At 52.8% G+C, this 21299-nt stretch overlaps 1 protein-coding gene across 4 annotated transcripts in view; it reads left to right on the top strand.

Moving 5' to 3' along the window:
* The window catches only part of LOC117003750 (ankyrin repeat and fibronectin type-III domain-containing protein 1-like), a 212106-nt gene that overhangs the window by 9992 nt on the left and 180815 nt on the right, over positions 1-21299 (top strand). For 2 of the 4 annotated variants that reach the window (XM_033073945.2, XM_033073943.1), the window contains exon 1: positions 15478-15785. The exons of 1 other annotated variant lie outside the window; for it this stretch is intronic. In XM_033073945.2, the coding sequence (XP_032929836.1) occupies positions 15701-15785 (85 nt within the window). In that variant the 5' untranslated portion in view covers positions 15478-15700. Of the gene's footprint in view, positions 1-15477; positions 15786-16626; positions 17610-21299 lie in introns of those variants that run through there. One more of the 4 variants, XM_033073946.2, reaches the window with a different exon arrangement.

The following is a 21299-nucleotide window of genomic DNA, read 5'->3' as shown; positions in this document are numbered from 1 at the left end:
TTTCTTTCCTTTTTATGCTTTTCCATGGTGTTTTGGGAGGAAGTAAAGTGAAGAGGCTGTCAGCAGCCTTTGGACCTGTGTGCAGTGCTGGGGCTGACTTGGGGGCTTGGTTCATGGCTGCAGTTGTGGGAAGGTGGAGGAGAGACCCACAGCCCTGCTTGGATCCCCTGCAGTCCTGTAAAAGAGTGTCTGGAGAGAATATGAGCTCCTCGGGGGAACTTCTGCAGGGAGTGATTCTGTTGCTGTTCCTCTGCACAGGGGCTTTGGCAGGAGGCAGAGTTTGTCCTGGACACCATCATACAGGCACAACTGTCACAGCTGGAGGAACCTGGGCCACCCAGGGTTCTGTAAACCCCCTTTTCAGAAGGCAGTACCCAAAACGTCTGTTTCCCTGATCTGAGTGAACAGGCAGCTTTGCTGGTAGTGACTGCAATGCTTTCTGTTTGTGTTTTGGCAGAATGATTGCAATAAACAGAAAATGATTTATTAATAACCTGCAAATAGCTACTCACCAGCTGAGCAGTGGGATGTGTTTGCGCTCTGTGCTTGGCCGCAGGGAGCTGCCAAAAGCACCAGTGTTCAAAGCTGACAGGTTTAGCTGACAAACAGGGGTGTGCAGCTCCTGGGACTGCAGTCCCTGTGTACTGAGGCTTTCCCCAAAGCCAGCAGCTTTCCTAGAGTGAACAGGCAGCACCCATGGCTTTGGGGTTTCTCTGCTGGATCCATGCTGGTGCTCGTAGCAGAAAAACGTGGAGGTGATGAGTGCCCTGCCTGTAGCAGCCCTGTGAGCTTTGTGGGTGCTGGGGGACATAGCTGGACAAGGGCCAGCCCAGGGCAGTGCCCTGCAGTGCCTCCCACACCTGTGCCAGGAGTTGTCATTTCACACCAAGTTGTCATTTCAGGCGGTCTGCTGGAATCTATTTTCCAATTTTTCCAACTTCTCTCCCCATTAGAGTTTGGAAATCTGTGGGCATCCTTGCTTAGATCAGAGCAACTGAATTTTAGCTGTTATTTTCATCTGTAAATCCACCTTCATCTGGGTCCTGCAGGAGCTTTCACACAAGCTCCTGAGCCATGAGGGGTTTAAAGGGAGTGGGGAAGGGCTGGAAGAGGACCTGAGTGGCTCAGCTTCACCCTGCTATGGGGAGCTGGAGGGATCTGGGGGAGGAGGACAGTGCTGGGGAGTGAAGGACAGGCTGTGTTTACAGAACTGAGCCCAGCCCTGTGGCATGGGGAATGATACCACAGGGTAGTGCTTGGCTGCATGGGACGTTTCCAGAGCCAGGCTGGGCTGGGACTGTGGAATGACCTTTCCAAGGAACAAAGCACTACAGCAGTGAAGGTGGTGGGAGAAGTTGTTTCAAGCACCTGTCTCCAGGTGTGTACAGCATGTGGGAAGCAAACTACACCAGAGATCCACTGCAGAGGAGTGTTATCCATGAGTGTAACCCTCCTCCAGACATTGTGTGCTTGCGAAAGCACCTGCATCTCTGCAATGGAGCAGAGAGAAAGGAGCAGTATCCAAGCCAACAGGTTCCTTGGAAAGGAATGGGAATCGGCAGCTGTAAGCCCAGGGAGCAGGAAAGAGTCTGAGGTGTGCAGGTGCTGGACCTGGAAACTCACACCCAGGACCTGGAAATGCTCTGTGCATCTGTGAGTGAGCCCATGGTGTCAGCTCTGGTTCCCTGGGAGAATGATCTGCAGGTTCCTCGTGCTGGGTGGATGCATTTGCTTTGCAGAAGGGCTCTGTGGATGCCAATAGGAACTCTGCTATGTGAACTCTTCCCCTGCATTTACTTCCTCTGGACAAGTCCAGTGTTTTACTGCTCAGTCTCAGTTCTGAAGGTACTGAACACTGAGGAGGTGTTGGAGTCCAATTTAATGTAGTCTGTGCTGCTTAGCAAGCGCCACTTGCTACACCTAAATGATGCTGTACTAAACTGGGCTATCTCCCCATGAGAGATAACCATGAGATTCTTTAGCGTATGATGCTCCTGATGCTGTGCTCCTCTGTGTGATTGGGTCAGGGTGAGGGAGCCAGGGTTAATTCCTGCCTGCCTGTCAGGACGAGCCTCAGCAAGTGCTTTGGGTTCCCAAAGTGCCACTCACTCTTCTCTTCACAAGAAGACCCTGTGAGGTGTTGAAGCTCCCTGCTGCCCCTGGTCTGGGGCTGTTTGTCCTGTTCCTGCAGCCTTGGGAGCCCCTGGACTCCAGTGGGAACCAGTGAGTGATTGCAGCCAAGCATTGCTTTGCTTCTTCCATTGGAATCAAGGTCTGCCTCACTCTCTGAGGCAGAGACACAGCACGGCTGTGTCTGCATATTTGCTTTACTGCTAATGGAGCTGCTGCTTTACCCATTGGTTCCTGCCTCCAGAAAGGGCTCACGAGAGCAACTGCAGCTTTTCCTTTGCTCCACAGAGCCGCTCGGGTGCCCGGAGAGCTGCAATGTTTGCTGGATTTCATCAGATGAGAGAGAGGAACATCTTTCTTAATAGCCTGTGTAATTTTTTCCAAAGGGACCGATTGCATTAAATCTTTAATGCAGCCAGCTGCTAAGGGAGAATAGTCATGCTCTCTGCCTTTGCTGTGGAGCTCTTGCACTGCCCTAATGTTACCTGAGAGGCTTTCTCCTTTGGAGTACCTGGAGATGCTGCAGTTGGAGTCTTTGGAAGGGAGCTGGGGTGGCAAAGGGCTTCATTGCTGCCCTGCTTTCTCCCTGTCCTTTTCTGTAATGCCATATCCACTGTGTGCCAGGGGAGCAGGATCCTCTCTGTGTTGTGTGTACTTGGGTGACATAGGCTGGAACAATGTGAGATAAACTGTAGAATTTGGGATGTGCTGTTGCAGGGCTGCTACCAAAAACGCTGTTCCAGCAGGTTGCTTCTGCTTGTGATTTCTTTTCTTTCCATCCTCCAAAATCCTTGCTTGCCCCAATTTCTTAAGAGTTTCAGGGTTGCTGACTGTCATTTTTGGTATTTTTTTAAAATAAAATACCTTTTGGAAATCAGGTGACGTTTTGCTGAGCCTGGTGCTGTCTGTCCTGCTCCTGGACAGGGGAGAGAGAGGGCTCTGCTAGCCCAGCTCATGCTGTCCCATCCTACTTGTGCTGATTTGTCCTTTATGTTGCATTTGCTGCATTCTCTGACCTTTTTTCCTTTCCTGTCCCCTGCTTTCTGTCTCTCAGCCTTTTCTGTGAGGCAGGAGTAATTTGGGAGGAAAGACTCATTCATTTTTCGTGCTCAACCACTGGTGCAGCTGTTGACTTTGCAAAGACAATTGCCTTTGATAGACATTTACAGAGACAGTGACCCGTGAAAGAGTAAATCAAAGACTCAAAGCTGATGCCTGGGAGGCACCTTAATCTGATGTCTTCCTCTGCAAATAGTGGGCAGGTAACAAAGACACATCTGCAAATCAGGCAGAGTTCAACAGGGGATGCAGCTTCCCAAAGAAAAGGGGCCTGAGGGTGGCTGGGATGGCTTCAGACTTATCACAGAATCATGGAATGTCCTGAGTGGAATAAACCCATGTGGATCATTGAGTCCAACTCCTGACCCTGCACAGACACTCCTACAATCCCACCCTGTGCATCCCTGAGCTCTGGCAGCCTTGGGGCTGTGACTGTTCCCCGAGTAGCCTGCATATCACTGGTAACCAGAGTTGCGAGGCTGGAGGGAGGGTTATTAAGCTTGGATTGCACAGCTTGGCTCCTGTAGATGTAGTTCTGCATGAGGCTTTTCTGTGTATGAAAAAGATGCTTTGCATCCTTATTTGTTTATTTTTAATTTTCACGTTATCTATTTTTATTTGCATTTTAGTACCTTGAAAAAGCCTCTCTGTGCTCCCATGGCTGGACTCTTGGGATGCCAGCACCTAATCCAGGGCCAGAGGAGTCCTGGCCCTTCTTCTCCTACTGGACTCACTGCCTACATCTCAGGCCATTCAGATGGATTCAGCCATGACCAGTCTCCCAGGCAGTGGCCCCCAGTGTGGCATATGTGCCCCATGGGTAACACCAGGCTCAGACACCACCACTCCTGTGCTCTGGGCTGAGTGTCTGGAGCAGGAAAGCTGCTCCAAGTGCCAGAGCTGCCCTGTTATCACTTCCTCTTATTCCTGAGCCCCATGGGGCTGCCTGTGCTGTTCCAAGAGCATTAATTCATGAGCGTTCACAGATCTGCTCTGCTGGCAGCTACCATCTCTGCCTGGCTGGGACACCACCAACCTGCCAGCAGTGATGGTGTGGCCTGGCTGATGTCCTCTGCTACTTGCCACCTTCACTGCTCGTTTGCAATTTTCCTTGCTCCATGCATGAAACGCAGAGTGACCTTTAAAACGTGTTCTCCTGGATGTGAATGAGGATTTGTCCATAAGGCATCTGTGCCCTGCCTGCTCTGCATCCCTGGGGGTGGCATGAGGGATGCCAGGCTCTCTGCACTGGGGAGGACATTGGTCAGTTGTTCTGGTGACCGTCCCTCCTGCAGGACAAGAGGCTGCTGTCCTGGTGCATTATCCCTACTTTAAGCTGCTGGTGCAGGGCTGGGGAGGTTGGTCCTGCCGAGCAGCGTTCCTGTGTGGTCACTCCGTGGGCTCTGAGCAGCATCCTGACACCTGTCTAGGCAGGCAGGGACACCTCTCCAGCCCTGCTGCCAGCCCAAAGCATAAAATTATCCCCTGACCTCTTTATTCCCACCCATTTGTGGCCAAATCTCTGGCCAACAAGGAGGCTGAGTGCACGGATTGCCATGTACCAGTGCAGTACCTGGTCCTGCCATAGCCCCCACAACAGAGGGGGGCCATGGGTTTCACTGCCCCGGGGGGAAAGCTAAGCTTTATTGGAAAATGAATGGCTAGATGAGTTGGAACCATTGCCCAACTGGGTAGAGCCTGAGGATATTGGAGTGAAGAAGTCCCAGGCTGTTTTTGGCAGCTTGAGTGCTGCAGGGCAGCCTGGGATGGCCTTGCCCATCGTGGGTGCTGGTTGTCCTCGCTCTGTTGCTCTCCTCTGTCCATGCTCTGCAGCAGCTGATGTGAAGGAGCCCTAGGGATTTGCTGAGCATTCCAAAACTACTGCTTCCTGTGGGGATGCTGCAGGCCCTGAGATGGGGACAGAGCTGTGGTGGGACCCATGGAGGTGAGCCATGTGAGGCTGCACCAGGGAAACCCATCAGCTCCTGCATTTGAAATGTGTCTGCCTGTGTTCAGCTTTTGCTTTTTATGTGTTGCCAGAGGGTTGCTGTGGGTAGATCCAGGTGATTTGGATCAGCTCTGAAGAGAATAATGAGGGCTTCTGATTTTGGTGAGGTCGTGAACTTCTTTTTCCAGAATTTCTTCTGGGGCCTTTGGGAGTGAGGAGTTTTCCCTTGGTTGCTCCAGGCCCCAGCTGACAATTTTCGATGTGGATTGGGGGCTCACAAAGGTGCTGGCTCCTTCAACTGGAAGTGAAGGCTGAGGTGAGTTTCAGGGTCTGACAGTAGATGAGATCATGGTGTGACAAAAGGGTGGAAAGCTGCTGCCTGTGAGCCGGGGACCAAAGTAGAGACATCCAGCACTGACAGCTTGGGCTAAGATGCAATCTTCCTTTTTTCCTTTTTTTTCTTGGTTTCGCCCTTTTTCTGTTGAGGTGTTACAGCTAGGGAAACCTCTCCTGTGCCCTCAAGCCAGCTTGGCACCAGCTGGGGAGCTGTTGGCACCTGGGATAACCATGCAGTAAGGTAGAACCCCAGAATGGTTTGGGTTGGAGGAATATTAAAGCTCATCCCATTCCACCTCCTGCTATGGGCAGGGACACCTTCCACTATCCCAGATTTCTCCAAACCCTGTCCAACCTGGCCTTGGACACTTCAGGGATCCAGGGGCAGCCACAGCTTCTCTGGGCACTCTGTGCCAGGGCTCCCCACCCTCCCAGGGAACAATTCCTTCCCAGTATCCCATCATCCCTGCCCTCTGGCAGTGGGAAGCCATTCCCTGTGTCCTGTCCCTCCATCCCTTGTCTCCAGTCCCTCTCCAATTCTCTTGGAGCCCCTTTAGGCCCTGGAAGGGGCTCTGAGGTGTCCCTGGAGCCTTTTCTTCTCCAGGTGAGCACCCCCAGCTCTCCCAGCCTGGCTCCTGAGCTGAGGGGCTCCAGCGCTGGAAGTAGCCCAAAAACCCTTCCTGAGCCCTGCCTGGGAGGGAAAGCAGCACCCTGAGTTTTGCCTGCAGGCCTGAGGGAAGGGTGGTATCCCCGATGTTAATGGTGTGGGAATTGCTCCATGCTGAGCTGCAGCACTGAGCTCTGCCTGACTCTGGCAGCTCTGCGGTGCCTCTGCCCCAGGGAGTTCATTGAGCCCGGGGGCCTCTGACCCAGGGAGGAGGCAGGAAGGGCAGGTTTGTGTTGTGTCAGGATGCTCCCCTGAGTCCCACCGATGTCTTCTGCAAACCTGGGGCAGTGAGAGACCTGGCTGTGTTACCCAGGTAGAGGCAGATACCTTGGATGGGGCTTTCCAGCATTTGGAGGGCAAAACAGCTCCCAGAGCTGCCTGAGGTGCTGGCAGAGGTGTCTTGGCTGCTGCCAGCTGCTGGATGGGACAGAGAAGCTGGTCAACCCTGCAGGTACCATGGTGCTGGTCCTACCTGTGCACTGAGAGATGGGGCTGAGGTGTGCTGGTGTCTCTGCTTGTGCATGTTGGGCTGAATTCACAGCAATGTGATGAACAATTCTTTGGTGTACTTCAAGCTTTTTTTCCTCTTTTGAGGATACTGAGAGATGGATTCCTTGGCATTTTAGCTGAAGACAACCTGTGTGTTCACAGGCTGAGAGCAGATGTAGTAAGCAGCTTATTCTGTCTCACACTTGTGATGCTGCTTTTAGGTATTTGTCAGGGAGAACCACTGACCTCAGTGCCTCGTGCTCCACCATCTCCTCTCCCATGGCAGCTGGTAACTGATGGAGAAGTTTCCTTTTCTAATTCACTTTCTTTTTCAAGCAGAAGGTGTTTCCCTCCTGTCAGTGGTTGCTGTTTCCTAGCAGTGCCTGTGCTGAGCATGTGCTGCGAGTTATTTTTCTCACCACATTGACACCATAAGGTTGGAAGTTTGGGGGGTTTTCTGCTGTGAAACGTGGCTGTGATGCTGGACCTCCTTCCTCCACACTGCTTCCCATGTTTTTCAGAGCTTGGCAGACCCCAGTGGGGTGTTCATAAAAGGCATTGCCTTACAGCTGTTGCTCCCCCTCTCTTTGCAGAAGGGCACTGAATTATGGTGGGAACCCAGTGGATCCTTGTCCCTGACTGTCTGGCAGAAATCTCCTTGGCTAAACCCTCTGGCTAGCTAGCACTTCAATGGTGGGGTTTGAATGTGCTGGATGTGCAGTAGTTATAGTGCCTTTCCTGGGGTGGTCCAGGCTCTAACAGGATCCTAGGATGCTTTGCAAGGTCTGAGGTGTTGTCTCCCCACCGCTCTTTAGGGCACAACTTCACATTGCTCATCCCCTGGTGGGTGCTGAGGCAAAGCCGAAATCCTCTAGCCTTGGAAGGACCCCGCTTCTTCCCCTGCCCCTGTGTCAGGTCCAGTGCATGCGTGGCTGTGGGATGCATCAGCTCACTCTGGTGCTGAGGAAGTATGGTTGGACTGGGTTGTGTTTTGGTTCTCAGCAGATCAGCTGAGCTGACTCATTTCTGCTCCTTTCTGCTGGTGGTTTGAGTTTCAATGTGACACAGACCTGTCCCACAGCCAGTTCCCAGCAGCCTGCACAGACACCTCTCTGAGGTCTCTATTCTCTCTAGCAGCAGGGCGGCATCCTTTGAAGGCAGCAGTGAGGTAAAGGTGGGAATAGAGGTGAGAAGAGCTGATGCTGCAGGATGCCAGGATCTCCCTCCTTCTCTGCAGCAGCACAAACCTTGATCTCAGCACACAGGGCTGTGGTGTCGGGTTTGAAGCAGGTGTTCATGGCACGAGCATAACATCAGCACATGAGCAGAGTCCTGGAAGCAACCAGGCTCCTCAGGGCTCATGCTGGAAAATGGAGCTTCTGGGAACTCTGGTGTGTGGCTGCCCCATGCCCCTAATCCCACCGGCTTCCAGGCCTGTGGTGTCCCTGGGGTGCCAGAGCTTAGGGAGCTGATGTGAGTGCCCTGAGCAGCTCTGTGACTGGAGCTCTGTCCCTGCTGCCTGCAGGGGATGTGAACAGGGACAGTAGTGCCTTGGAGCTGCACAGCAGCAGAGTTCTTCTCAGGTGAGGAGTTTCACCATGCAGCTGCTCATTTTGGTGGCACTGACCATCTGTGTAATTATCTTTGTCCTGCCCAATGGGGCTTTACGTGTTTTGCCTATACTGTGGAGGATTGGATGTGATCTGCCTTGTCAGTTGTCTTATTTTCCTGAAATAAGTAAAAGTATTTGTTTTCTCTTGGGTACTATTTGGGCTCTGTACTCTGGCGGTCCTGGTGGTTTTAATTTTACACAACTAGTATTTCAGAAAGTGTAGAGGTTTGTTTTATCTTTGTTTTAATTAAATTGCTATAACCTGGGGGAAATCTTTGGCCTTAATTTAAATGGAAAGCCTTATTCTAAGTAAATCCAACATCCCTGTCTAGCTGGTGATTGTGCTGTTCAGAGTTTTGACAGGAAAAGTTAAAATTTTACTCCAGGCTTGAAAGTTTGCAATCATTGACTGCAACAGGCAGAGTCAGCTCAGTGGCGTAAGAGGTTTACGTTAATCTGTTGTTTGTGAAAGAGGTAAGATTTTAATAGATTCTGTTTTGATGCAGAAATAGAATAATTACTGCTTGAGAGGTGAAAAGAAAATGGTTGGAAGTAGAAATGATGCCTGGTGTTGGATCTTGGGCTTGTTGAGGATGTCTGTGCCCCTCTGGGCCAGTGCTTCCTGAGGGATGTGGTGCTTGCTTGGGGAGTAGGGAGGATGCAAATTCCTATGGGATCTGAGCACTGTCTCCTCCTGGAACAACCTCTCCACCTCACAAACCTCAGCTGCCAGGCTGAGTCTGCTGCCAGTTCCCTGAAGTTCAGATGAGCTTGAGTTGTGAAGCCCTGGGAAGGAGAGGTGCTATGTCCATGGGATCAGTGGAAGGACTTCATACAAACCAGAGGGAAGCTTGATGCTGTGGATGAGTAATTTCCCAGAGGCTTTTGCATATTAGAAGAGATTTTTCTCTGTGAGAATGGAGAGGCCCTGGCACAGAGTGCTCAGAGAAGCTGTGGCTGCCCTTGGATCCCTGGCAGTGTCCAAGGCCAGGTTGGATGGGGCTTGGAGCAACCTGGGACAATGGAAGGTGTCCCTGCCCATAGCAGGGGGTGGGATGAGATGAACTTTAAGGTCCCTTCCAACCCAAAGTATTCTGTGATTCCATGAGTCTATGATTTATCCGTAATTCCCTTCTAAGCTGGCCATGCCAAGTTCTGAGAGGGAGCTGGTCAGGTGCTCATCCCGCTCATCTTGTTGTGTATGAGGTGATCTCCCATGTCTGGCTGTTAATTGAATTTTGATCCCCCTCCAGCCTGTGGCCACTGGTGCCACCTCCATGTCCTGCCTTGAGAGGACATAGCTGCCGTGGGCAGTGCCCAGCAGTCACAGGTGGTTTGGGAAGCTGTGGGCACAAGGCTGGGAGCAGCAGGGGCTCCCTGAGCAGTCACCACGGTGTGTACAGGACCAGGAGGAGTGAGGACAGCCCAGCACACAGTGAAAATTGTGTGGCCAGGGTGGCTTTACCCCACAGGCTGGCAACTGGGCACAACCCCTCTATCCCTTTTCTGCTTGTCTTTCTCCAACCACAACACTGCCAATCCTGGCCCCTTTTGGGAAGCCTTGGGGGCTGTGTGTTGCTAAGGAAACCCTTGTAGCAGTCCCCCTGGGTGTGACAGGGGTGATGGGGGACACAATTGTCAGGAGCCAGCTGTGGGAGGGGGCTGCTCCTCTTTGGAGATCCTGTCTGTGGGATGTCAGCAGCTGCATTGATCCAGTCCCCTGCTCTCCCAGCCTGGAGACTGCTTGCTCTATATTGATTACAATTTTTTTTTCCTGAAGACTGATGAAGTTTGCTGGGCTCTAATTGCATGAATTATTCTCCTTTCCATTTTCTGAAACCCTTGATCATGGTAATGAGTTTTCCAATTGTTGCTTCAGGTTTTTGGCTTTTCAAGGAAAAAGAACAACTGGTGTGCAGTGAGCTGGGTCTGTTCCCAGGCTGCATGAGTAAGTGGGGATTATACATGTCCCAGTTTGTCCAACTTGGGCAGGATCTGGTTTTTTTTTTCCCCTTTTTGATTTAAAAGAATCATAGAATTACAGAATGTCCTGACTTGGTGGGGACCCACAATAGTCATTGAGTGAAACTCCTGGCCCTGCATAGACACCCCAGCAATCCCACTCTGCATCCATGAGAGAGTTGTCCAAGCACTCCTGGAGCTCTGGCAGCCTTGAGGCTGAGATCATTCCCTGGGGATCAAATGGAATTTGGGTGGATCTCAAGCAGCATGGGGGTAGTCAAGGGTGCTGCTTTGGGGAATGGTTCAGCAGAGGCAGCACCCTTTGCCCATAAGACATCTGTGCCAGCTCCAAATGACCCCAAATTATCCTGCCTTTGTTTCTCCTTTAGCTGTGTTTATTCCTGTCACCTCACTGTTGATGTTTTAGACTTTCTTCAGTCCTTTTGAACTCAACAAACTATTTTTAGGAGGTATTAACCAATTTTCTCTCTCCTTTTTTCACTTAGTAAGTATCTAAAGGCCTATGTGGGTGTTCCAGCTGCCTGTGCTGCTGGCTGCTTTTCCCTGCCCTTATCTCTTCCCTGCAAGCCTGAGCCAGGTTTTTATGCAGCTGTCAGGGAGCAGCTCCAGGGACAGCCCTGCTTTGGGATGTTGTTATCCCTGTATGCCCATGATTTAACTGCACAGTGCTGTGAGTGGGGAGAACAACCTGGCAATTTCCATTGATCGGGGGGGTTAAAAATGGAATTGGATTTCAGGAGCAGGCACATCCCATGTGGACAGATGCTGATCAGCTACTGCAGATGGGTTACTAGATCAGCACGGGAATCTCTGTACTGGGGGCTGGGGATCCCTCTGTGCTGCCACACTGGATTTGGTGGTGATTCCACCTCTGCTTCCTGGGTGCTTCTCTGGGAAGGTGAATTTTCATAGAATCATAGGCAGGATCTATGAGGATCACGAGTCCAGCTCCTGACTTTGGACAATCCCACCCTGTCCATCCCTGGCAGTGCTGTCCAAACACTCCTGGAGCTCTGGCAGCCTCGGGGCTGTGCCCATTCCCTGGGGAGCCTGGGCATTGCCCAGCACCCTCTGGGGAAGAACCTTTCCCTGATCTCCAACCTAAACCTCCCCTGGCACAGCTCCTGCTGATCCCTGTCCCCATCACAGGGAGCAGAGATTGGAGCTGCCCCTCAGGAGGAGCTGCAGCCCAGGTGAGCTCTGTGCTCCATCTCCTCCAGCTGAACAAACCAAGTGCCCTCAGCTGCTCCTCCTATGACTTCCCCTCCAAATCCTTCCCCATCCTTGCAGTGCAATGCTCTCCTTATATGGTTCTATGTTACTTCCAAGAAAGAGGGTATTTTAATTTAATTTGAGAATGAGGGTATTTTACCTTAATTTGGGCAGCACATCTGGCTTTGCTGCTGGAATTAGAGTAGTTGTGCTAAGTGGTACATTGGGTAAATCAGTAAATTGATGTGGCTGGCTCATGGTAGGTACCAGCACAGAAGTGTGTGAGTAATGCAATAGAGCTGGCAATTACAGCAAAGTGCCTGCTTAGACTGAAATTATTGAGCCTCTTGCACACTCTGCACTTTATTACAGCTGTGTTGAGATGTAGCACTTTGCAGAGGGCTCCATAGCTCTGCCAGCAAGTATGTGTTGCTCCCAGAGCTGTGCTGTTCCCAGGAGCTGGCTCCAGGGACCTCCAGATGTGTTTCTCCATGGTGCTGGGCACCAGAGAGGACCTGCAGTGTGTTGTGCCATTGTGGGCTTGTGTTTGCATAGAGCATGGGCACATTTAGAATCAAGATGAAATGCTTTCATGAATTCTGGGTGGAATCATTTAGGTTGGAAAGGTCCTCTAAGATCATCGAGTCCACCTGTTATCTCAGCACTGCCAAGCCCACTCATGTGCACTCACAGAGAAAGATTTCTTTCCAATATCCCATCTAATTCTGCCCTTGGTCAATGGGAAGCTATTTCCCCTTATTCTGTCACTCCAAAGTCCCTCCTCAGCTCTCCTGTAGCCTCTTTAGGCCCTGGAAGGGGCTCTGAGCTCTCCCTGGAGCCTTCTCTTCTCTAGGTGAGTACCCCCCGCTCTCCCAGCCTGGCTCCAGAGCAGAGGGGCTCCAGCCCTTGCAGCATCTCCATGGCCTCCTCTGGATTTGTTCCAATGTCTCTTGTGCATCTGTTTCTTAAATCAGTTCATACTTGCATTTAACATATGTCTTCACATGCACGTGTTGATAATTGGTTTTGAACATCCTGTGAAATAATGTATTCCAATTTTATTTTTATAGCTATCCCAAAACATTTGATGATTCTCTGGTACGGTGGGTTAACCAGCAGTGAAAAATCTGGACTCAGTCACTGTGGCTGTATTTAAAATAGTGTGGAAGAAGTTTACTTCCTAAATCCCAAGAATCAGTGCTCAGAAGTTCAAAACAAAACAAAAAAACCCCCCAAAACAAACAAAGAAAAAAACCCAACCCAAACAAAAAGAGACTATCCAAATTCTTCCAAATTGGCTGAAAGATTTGACTGGAAGCTCATGTGTGACATCAGTGGCAAGTTTCAGCAATTCCCGTCCCAAAGTCCTTTGAAGTCCCCATGGTGCTTTCAGGTGACTTCCCAGGTAACTTGGAGAGGCTGGTCCCTCCTGAGCTGGCACTAGGAGAAGGATCATAAGAAATTCTCTTCCAGCTGACCTGAGAACACAGGTATTCTTAGGGGATTAGGAAGCTTTCTCTTACCCAGTTTTGGGGATCTCAGCAGGTATTTTTCCCTTGTGGGGAGAGGGACTCTGATGACAACAGATGGAACTGGATTACCAGGACTCCCTTGGTGAAATGACCCCTTTGGCACAGGGATGACCAGGCAGCAGTCCCTCCTGCTCCAGGCTCTGTTCCTGATGAGCTGCTCAGGTTCCAGCTCCTCCTTTGGCCCACCTGGCAGCTTTTCTAGAGTGTTCTGCTGTTGTCACTGCTCAGTGTCACACCTCCAGTCTAGGACTCCACCGTGCATCCTGCACTCCGTTCTCTGCTCCAGAGCTCTGTGTGGAGTTCTGCTCTCCAGGTACCAGCCAGCCTGGAAAGGGACCAAGGGAAAGGGAGCCTTCAACCAGCCGAGGTTTTGCTTGTACAGTTGGGGTGGCTGCTCCCACAATGGCTGAAACTTGTTTTAATTGCTTCCCCCAAAGACTGGGAGATCAGGTACTGGTGAGCATTCCTGTTGCTGTCCTGGGGGAGGGTTGAGCTGTGGGAAGCATGGCTGAAGGAGGAACAGGATGGGCTCTGCATCAGCTGCTGAGTGGCTTTTAGGGATGCAGCTCCCCAGAAGAGCAAGGACTGGGAAATGGATGTGTTCAACTGTTGTTGAGTGGTCTAGGTGTGGAGTGAAACTGGAGCTCTGGAGAAATACAATTAGGGTCCTCTTGGACTGTAGGAGTGGATGGAGAAGCTGTCAGCTCAGAAGAGCCCCCTTTCCCTGTTTCCCTGCTCCTGCCTATCCTTATTTAAGAAGTGTAATTGGAGCAAAAGCTGCTTGGGGAATCCACAGAGATGTAACCAGATCTGGTTTGCTCACATGGGCTCAGGAGCATTGGGACTGAAGGCTGCAGGGCATCTCTGGGAATGGTGCAAGGGCCACCTTCGGGGCTGTCTGGCTTGTCCCACTGTGCTAGCTGGACACAGGACCTGGAAGAGAAGCCTCCCAGTTCACACTTAGGATGATTGAGGTGCTGGGATGTAGCTGTGATGATTTCTGCCTGAAAAAGCATTTTGGTTGTTTGCAAGCTGGGACTGGTGCTGGTTCCCACATCTGGATGGCTTCACTGTGTTTGGATGGTTCTGAAATGGGGAATATTGCTCTCTAGGGCCCAAAGCAGTACATGCACAGGAATGTGTGAGATGACCCAGACAACCAGGCTGTGTTTGACTTGTGGGTATTTTTCTCCTCCCAAATGCTGCAGCCGGAAGCGTGAGATGCCTGTGCCAGGGTTGGGTGATGGCTGTGCAGCCATGCTCAGTATCCCCCAAGTCCCAGCGCCATGTGGGCTCTGATTCCTGCTTTAACATCTCCTCCACAGCTCCTCTTAAAAATCAGTTTATGTCTCTGCAAATTAAACCACTGTTTCGCTTATGAAGTGTTTCATTCCACTGATAAGTGGAAGTGGGAAGCTGTCGCATCACTGAGTACGTGGCTGCAAACCCCAGCACAGCAGATTGTTAATGTGAAATTAGAGTTCAGCAGTGTCTTGGCAATTGCCTCTGCTGCCTAATAGGAGGCACCGAGCTCCTCTGGGAGCCTGCTAGTTTGACAGCCCCGTCTGAAGGGCTGACCACTCGTTCTTTGAGCAAGGAAGGGCCTGAGGGCTGTTCCATGTCCTTGGGGTGAAGGAGGCAGCCCTTCTCTTGCCCCAAGGCACCAGCACAAAAGCAGAGGCTGTAACTCAGAGGAGTGATGTGGGAGCTTGTGCTGCCTCTGCTCCAGCACTGATTGTGCTTTCACCCACATGGGTCCCAGTCAGCCTGGTCCAGTTGACTGGGGTATGCTGGGGGGGGCTGTGGGGCTGGAATCCCCTTTTTGGGCACAGATGGAGGTGTTTATGGAGTTGTCTGAGCTTTCTTCATCTCCAGTGCCACCACCCCCAGCTTCCGCAGAGGTTTCACGAAGGCAATATTTCCTCCCTGTTTGTTTTCCAAGAGCTGGCACTGTTGGGCTTATGGACTGAGCTCTGCAGCCTTGGTGGGAGCCTGACTCCCTGCCAGGAGCTGTGGCTCCTGCCCCCCACAGGAGGGTACTGCAGGATGTGTGCTGTCCCTGACTGTAGGGGTGTCCCCTTTACAGCTGGAATACTGGGGAAGACTGGCTTGTTCCTTGGCTTTTGTGTCCACCAGTCTGTCGAATCCTCCTGCTGTTTTTTTTTTCCTGCGGTCTTCCAGATTACCATTTTGTCTCCAAACAGTTTTGGTTTGCAAATGCCACAGGAGGATCCCTGCGGCAGCGTCGCTGCTCCCAACAGGTGATGAGAGGAAGGGGGAAAAGAGGCATTCAAATTAACACCGCTCTTCCTCTCCACTCTTCTGCTGCCCTGTCCAGTCCCCTCTCCTGTTGCCTTGGCATAGGCAGGAGCAGGTAACATCACTGCTGCCAGGTGACCCCGCTGTCCTCCTCACACTCCAAGGTGTGTGTGCCTCAGCGCAGTTTCCTCCGGGAGGGCCAGTGCTGTTCCTTTTTCCATAGCAGAGAAACAAGAGTTTGTCCCCTTCTGCCTCCCCTTCTCTGATCTCCCCCTCGACTGCTTCCCGCTGCCTGCTGCCAGCCCCCTCTGCTCTCCCCCGGCTGCTTCACTCTGCTTCGGCTCATCTGACCTCCTTTGACGTGTTGCATTTCACCGTGCTCGGTAACGGGGAGCCGATGGCAGATAAGAGGGGTGACAGTGTTAGTGACAGTGTTCCCGGCTCAGGCTGCGCCGCGCAGAGCCAGCCGGCGGATGCTCTGCCCTCTGCGCAAACCCATCGACCCGGGGGAGCGCCTCGGACCCTCCCCAGCTGCGGCGGAGCCCCTCGAGGGAGAAGGTGGGAGCCGGGGGAGGGTGGCTGTGCGGAGCAGTGTGTGAGCAGCTTTATTTCCCAGCTGCCGAGGGGAGCAGCCCCCGCTCTCTCCCCGTGTGTGCCAGGGAGGGAGAAGGTGCCCGGAGGAGCACCTGGCGTGTCTGCCCGGTGGAGCTGCTGGCAGGGTCCCCTGTGGCCGCGGAGCCCCCCGAGCATCGCCAGCCCCCTGCTTTGTGTGTAGGTCTGCGGCTCGCTGCGTTTGCGGGATGAATGGCAGCGCCCGGAGCGGGGAGCAGGGTGGGGATGCTGCAAACAAATTGTGCCCCCCCAAAAAGCGGGGACGGGGTCTGTGACTCTGCCGTCACCGGCAGCTGGCGGGGGCGGCCGCCCGGGTGTCCCTGGGCCGTGCTCCGCGCGGCACACCCGGCTGCTCAGGCATTTAATTCCAAGGGGAAAAGCTGAGCCGGAGTCTACAGGAAAAAGAGAGAAAATAAGGGAGGAGGGAAGTGGAGGTCAGGAAGGGCTTTCGGCGGCAGATGGCTGTCCCTTGTGGCGAGGGGGCTGCTTGCAGGGGATGCCTCTAAGCAGGGAAATAGCAATGAATGCAGGTTGTTTATTTTTTAACATGGCATCCACACCGGAGGGATAAAAGGGTGTTCAGGGAGCTTGGGGCTCTGCCAGCTGGGTTACCACCAGTTTTTCATGCTGTTTCCTCTCTTGGCATGGCTGGGAGTTGCCGTCAGACACCCCTTCCCCTGGACACGCTTCACTGACTTGATCTGGCTTTGCTCCTTGGGGCTGGAGCAAGGTTTGGGTGGTTTTTTTTCTGAAGCCCTTGTTTTTTTCTCCGCCCAGCTAGCGTCAGGCGCCGAGGATGCAGAGACAAGTGCTCCTAACTAGGGGAGGGCTGGCAGGAGGATTTCCCTTTGGGTTCGCAGCATCCCTGTGTCTGCTGTCTGCTGTGGAAAGGCTTTGTGCTGGAGCGTGGGGAGCAGAGTTCACAGGTGACCTCTACCTGGATCAACCTCGCTTGCTTTAAATGCCTGTCCCTCTTCTTAGGCTCAGGTGTTTGGTGGCAGGCTGGAAAGTCATGGTAGGTAGGTGGTGCTGGCAGCTAAGGGTGCCTTCTGCTCTGGAATACAGGGAGGGAGGAGAACTGGTGGACTCTGAATAGCCTTGGGAAGAGCAAGCAGGGATCCTCTTCACGCTGTAGACCCTTTGGAAGTTCATCCGAGCAGCCGATTTCTTGGGGTTTCTCATCGCCTCTGAGATCAAAACCCATCTCCTTCCTCATCTGAGGGCCACCACAGCCACGCTAAGCCACCTACTCAGAGGGCAGCTCCTCCAGCCTGCCCAGTGCCACTCATCGTGGGGGCTCGCAGACCTGTGCCAGCGCTACCAAGGGACCCTTTCCAGCGAGCACTTTTAAATTTTTCCTCTTCCTCCTTCACTCAGCTCTGCAGCATCACATGAAATACATGTGCAGCCGCCAGCTGCCCTGTGCTTGGCTCAGGGAGACAAGACTTAACACCCTCCAGAATTTACTGGAACAGTGAGCGCTCACTGGAACATGCGTGGACTGTCCGAATAACTCGTGGCTGAGCTCCTCCTGCCCTGTGCTGGGTCCCCACAGCTCTGCTCCCTCCTGGTGCCAAGGGCTGGCAGCAGGCATGACTGGGGTGTTGCATGCATGAGTGTGCCGAGGGACACAGGGATACCAGCGGGAGCCATGGCTTCGTTTGGGAAGCTGACGGAGTATTTCAGCCTGAGGAAGTCGAGGCCGGAGCTGCGCTCCAGGCGCTGGGGTCGGCGGAGCGGGAGCTGTTGCTGTAGTGTCACGGAGTGCAGGTACGGGGTGGCAGTGACCCGACTGTCCTGGTGCCTCCGTGTGTGTCCAGGGGCTGTGGGATGGGACGTGCAATCCTCGGTGCTTTGCTTTCTGTTTACCTCTCTTGGGGCTGGGAGGGGGCTGGGAGCAAGCCAAGGGCTCTGGAAGCATCACCCCATTCCTCTCTGGGGGTCCCACACAGCTCATTGCTGTGGGATGACTGTGACATGCTCTGTGACCTGGCATCCCTGCCCAGGGCATGTCCCAGGTGTTGGCGGCCCATCCTGGGTGTCTGCTGGGTGACCACGTGCACCTGTGCCTGCCTGCTTCTGCCTGGTCCTCTCTGCTGTGCTACTGCACTGTCCCCTCATCAGAGGAGCGAGGTCATTGCACCAAAATCGGCCATTCCCTCCACCTGCCTCACGCAATCGCTGCTCTGTAAGAAGTGGTTTCTCAGGGGAAGTGTATATGAGGTGCTGATGGAGCCTCTTGTCATATAGGAAGGATCTGGGCAGTGGGGAGGGGAGCTCCTCTGGGCAGACAGACACACGGTTCATTAGCAGCTTGTTTGGGGTATGGATTGATGAGGGGATCACGCTGGGGATGGGGAGGGCAGCATTTGGGCTGATTAGAAAACCTCTAGGAACATGTGAATGCTTGGAGTTGTGTTGGGGAGTTTGCACACATCCTTGTTTTGCATGTAAACACAGTTACTGCAATTAAGAAAATTGCTCTGTTTCTGTGTGGCTTCTCCTTGGATGTTTTGTGCAGCTTGTAGGACAGGGCTAGCACTTGGTGCTGCTCTTCCCCATTTGTGTGGGCTCAGCCTGAGCTGTGTGTCCCCAAATTTCCTGTCGACCTTCAGACGGTGCCTCCCTGCTGCTGTGGGGTGTAGTTCTGTGTAGGGACACACAAAACAAAAAACAACACCGAGGTGTTCACTCACCATCCTCCCCAGTCGTTTAGCACTTTATATGCTGTAAAGGTAACGAAAATATCTACAGATTCAGATGAAGTTGGAGCCCCTCCTGCTGCTGGTGTTGCTGTGAGGTGTGCACAGCCACTGCTGTCTCCCTTCTTTGGGGTGGCTGAACAGGAGTTGCCTCTTCCCTGCTCACTCATTTCTCCAGAAACATTCCTGGTAGAGACAGGAGCTTTGTTCTGCTCCTTTTTGGCGTTGTGGACAGAAACCCTGGTTCCTGCCCTCAGGTTTTTGCTGTACTGATGTGAAGCTGGTTGTGAGGAAGGTCTGTTGTCCAGGTGCTGCTGAGCACAGTACGTGCCTGGGGTTTGCTGTGTGCTACTGCCTGGCCCAAGGGAGAGGAGGTGGTGTTGCCCCATGCACAGGGTGCTACAGTCCTGGACCTTGGGGTTTGGGGTGTGTTGGGTGGTTTCCTCTCTAATGGGAGATGTCATGGTGCCTTCCTAGCTCTGAGACGTGAGCCACACAAAAGTGGCGCTGATGGTGTGTAGCTTATGTACCAAATTGTTCAGGAGATGCTTTCTATGGACGTGGGACTCTGAGCAACTTGTTCTGGTGGAAGGCATCCCTGGCATCATCATGGCAGGGAGTGGAACAGGATGAGCTTTAAGGTCTCTTCAACCCAAACCATTCACAAGTTGTCGTCTTGTGCAGGACTGTGGCTCTCTGTGCATCAGGTGTGGCCACCAGGGCCACTGCCTGTCAGGGCTTAGCTCTGGAGCTGGTGACCCCCTTTCCCCCCAGCTGAGGTTCTGTGTATGCCCAGGTGCTCTGCTGTGGCCAAGCTCGAGTTGCACAGAGCTGTGCTCTGCCTGTTTTGCCCCCTGGGTCATGCAGCTGCTCCAGGGCAGCTCCTCTGGGCTAGATCCAAGTGTGTGGACAGATTTCCTGGTGTCCCTCACCCCCACAGTGACAGGGCTGGAGTGCACCTGAGGATGCTGAGCCCATTGCCTTGATTGCTGCAGTTGATTATGAAAGTGAAACTAAGTGTTGATTGAAGTGTGGGGTGCTTTGAAATCAGTGTCACTTGTCACCCCAGCAGCTTGAGCTTCTGCCTGTTCCCACCCCCTACCAATGTCTGTACCTTGAGAAGCCCCAGGAAATCTGAGTTCCAAAAGCCAATACAATGCAGCTGCTGCAAAGTCTGGCCTTGCCCTTCCTGTAGATGGTGCTTCTTCCAGCTCTGCTGATCAACTTTCTGCTTTTACTTCATTTCTTCACTCTGTCATGGGCAAGTGAAGCATGGAGATAAGATCCTCAGCTCGCACATTTCCATGTGTGTGGAGGTACCAGAGATCCTGCAGCCCAGGTTCAGCAGGGTGATGTGTGACAGCCCTCAGCACACCCTACCCCTGTCTTGCTCAGGGCAGCCAGGCTCCCACCACACTTCCCAAGGTTGCATAATCCCCTGGGACCACAGGGAACAGACGTAGGCAAGTACTCAGTCAAGAGCGTGCATTGACTGGAGTTATTAAATTCTAAATATAGTGGTCCCACGCATTCTCATAGGACCTCAAAGAAATCAGCAGGTGTGCAGTTATGGTTTTAAATAATATTCCTGCATTTTTAAACTACGCCTCCAGATAAGCAACATGAGTGAGCTAGGATGAGTAAGTCTGCTGGGCTTGAGATTGGTGGGCTCAGACTTGTGGAGCCCAGCAGGAGATCATCTCACTCAAGGTGCTTTTGGCAAAGGCGCTGCTTGTAGGAGCTCTTCAGCCTCTGCCCTCCTGCTCTGCCCCCACCTGTGGCACAGAGTGTGTCCTGGTTTGTCCCTCCGTGTTGTGTCAGCCTGAGCCCTGCGCTTCAGGAGGGGCTGTGGCACAGCTGCCTCCTGTTATTAAATCCATCACCTGGACAGTTGTCCCCTGGGGCTGAGAGGTCCTAGGTGTGACAAGGTGGGGGATCAGGCTGTCCCTGTGCAGCTCTGCTGGGACAGGGACCAGCAGTGTGAGTGAACTCCCCAGCCAAGCCCAGCCCAGGAGAGCAGCTGATTTATTTGCAGCATTTTTTTTTCCATCTAGCAGGAGCAGTGATGGATGAACGAGGAACTCCAGCTGACAGGTTCTGGAGCAGGAGAGCTTTGTGAGGGATGAAAGCCTGGAGCATCGCGGGGCTATGAGTGTTTGTCTGCAGAACTGGGTGTAGGTGCCCGTGAATGAAGCACAGGAGGGGCTGGGGATGCTTGCTGAGCTCTGGGGGGTTGTTCTTTGTGTTACTTTGTGGTGCCAGCCTCGAGGTGCTTGTGCCCAGCTCTGTGTGTTGTCTGGAAGGGCACAGAGGATCCTCTCTGGGATGGAGAGAAATGGAAGGGAAAGGCCAAGTTATACTAAATAACTCTTCTTTCAGTGAGCTATTTGTAAACTGAAAGGTCTGGACAACTGATTTTGGGTTCCTGCAGCTTTTGCCAAGTGGATCAGAATGTCACTGTTCTGTTGTGCTGTCACTGGGCTGAGAGAATGGCCCTGGCCTGCTGTGAATGTGCCAGGAAGGCTCCAGGGTGGGCTTGAACTCTTGGAGCATGGTGGCACTTCCCAGGCTGCTGTTGGCTGCCAGGTAGCAGTGAGCCAACCTTGGCAGAGCACTGGGCTGGGACCCTGGGGGCCTGCAGTGATTCTGGCAGGACAGGGATCCCAGGTCAGAGTTAACAGGTGTGGGAGAATTACTCAAGGATTCTCTTGGAGCTGCTGTTGTTCTGGGCACAATGCAGGAAAGCAGAGCTGCCTGA

Source organism: Catharus ustulatus, chromosome 16 (assembly GCF_009819885.2).
Source record: "Catharus ustulatus isolate bCatUst1 chromosome 16, bCatUst1.pri.v2, whole genome shotgun sequence".
NCBI lineage: Eukaryota > Metazoa > Chordata > Aves > Passeriformes > Turdidae > Catharus > Catharus ustulatus.
This window is presented reverse-complemented; position numbering and strand designations above follow the sequence as displayed.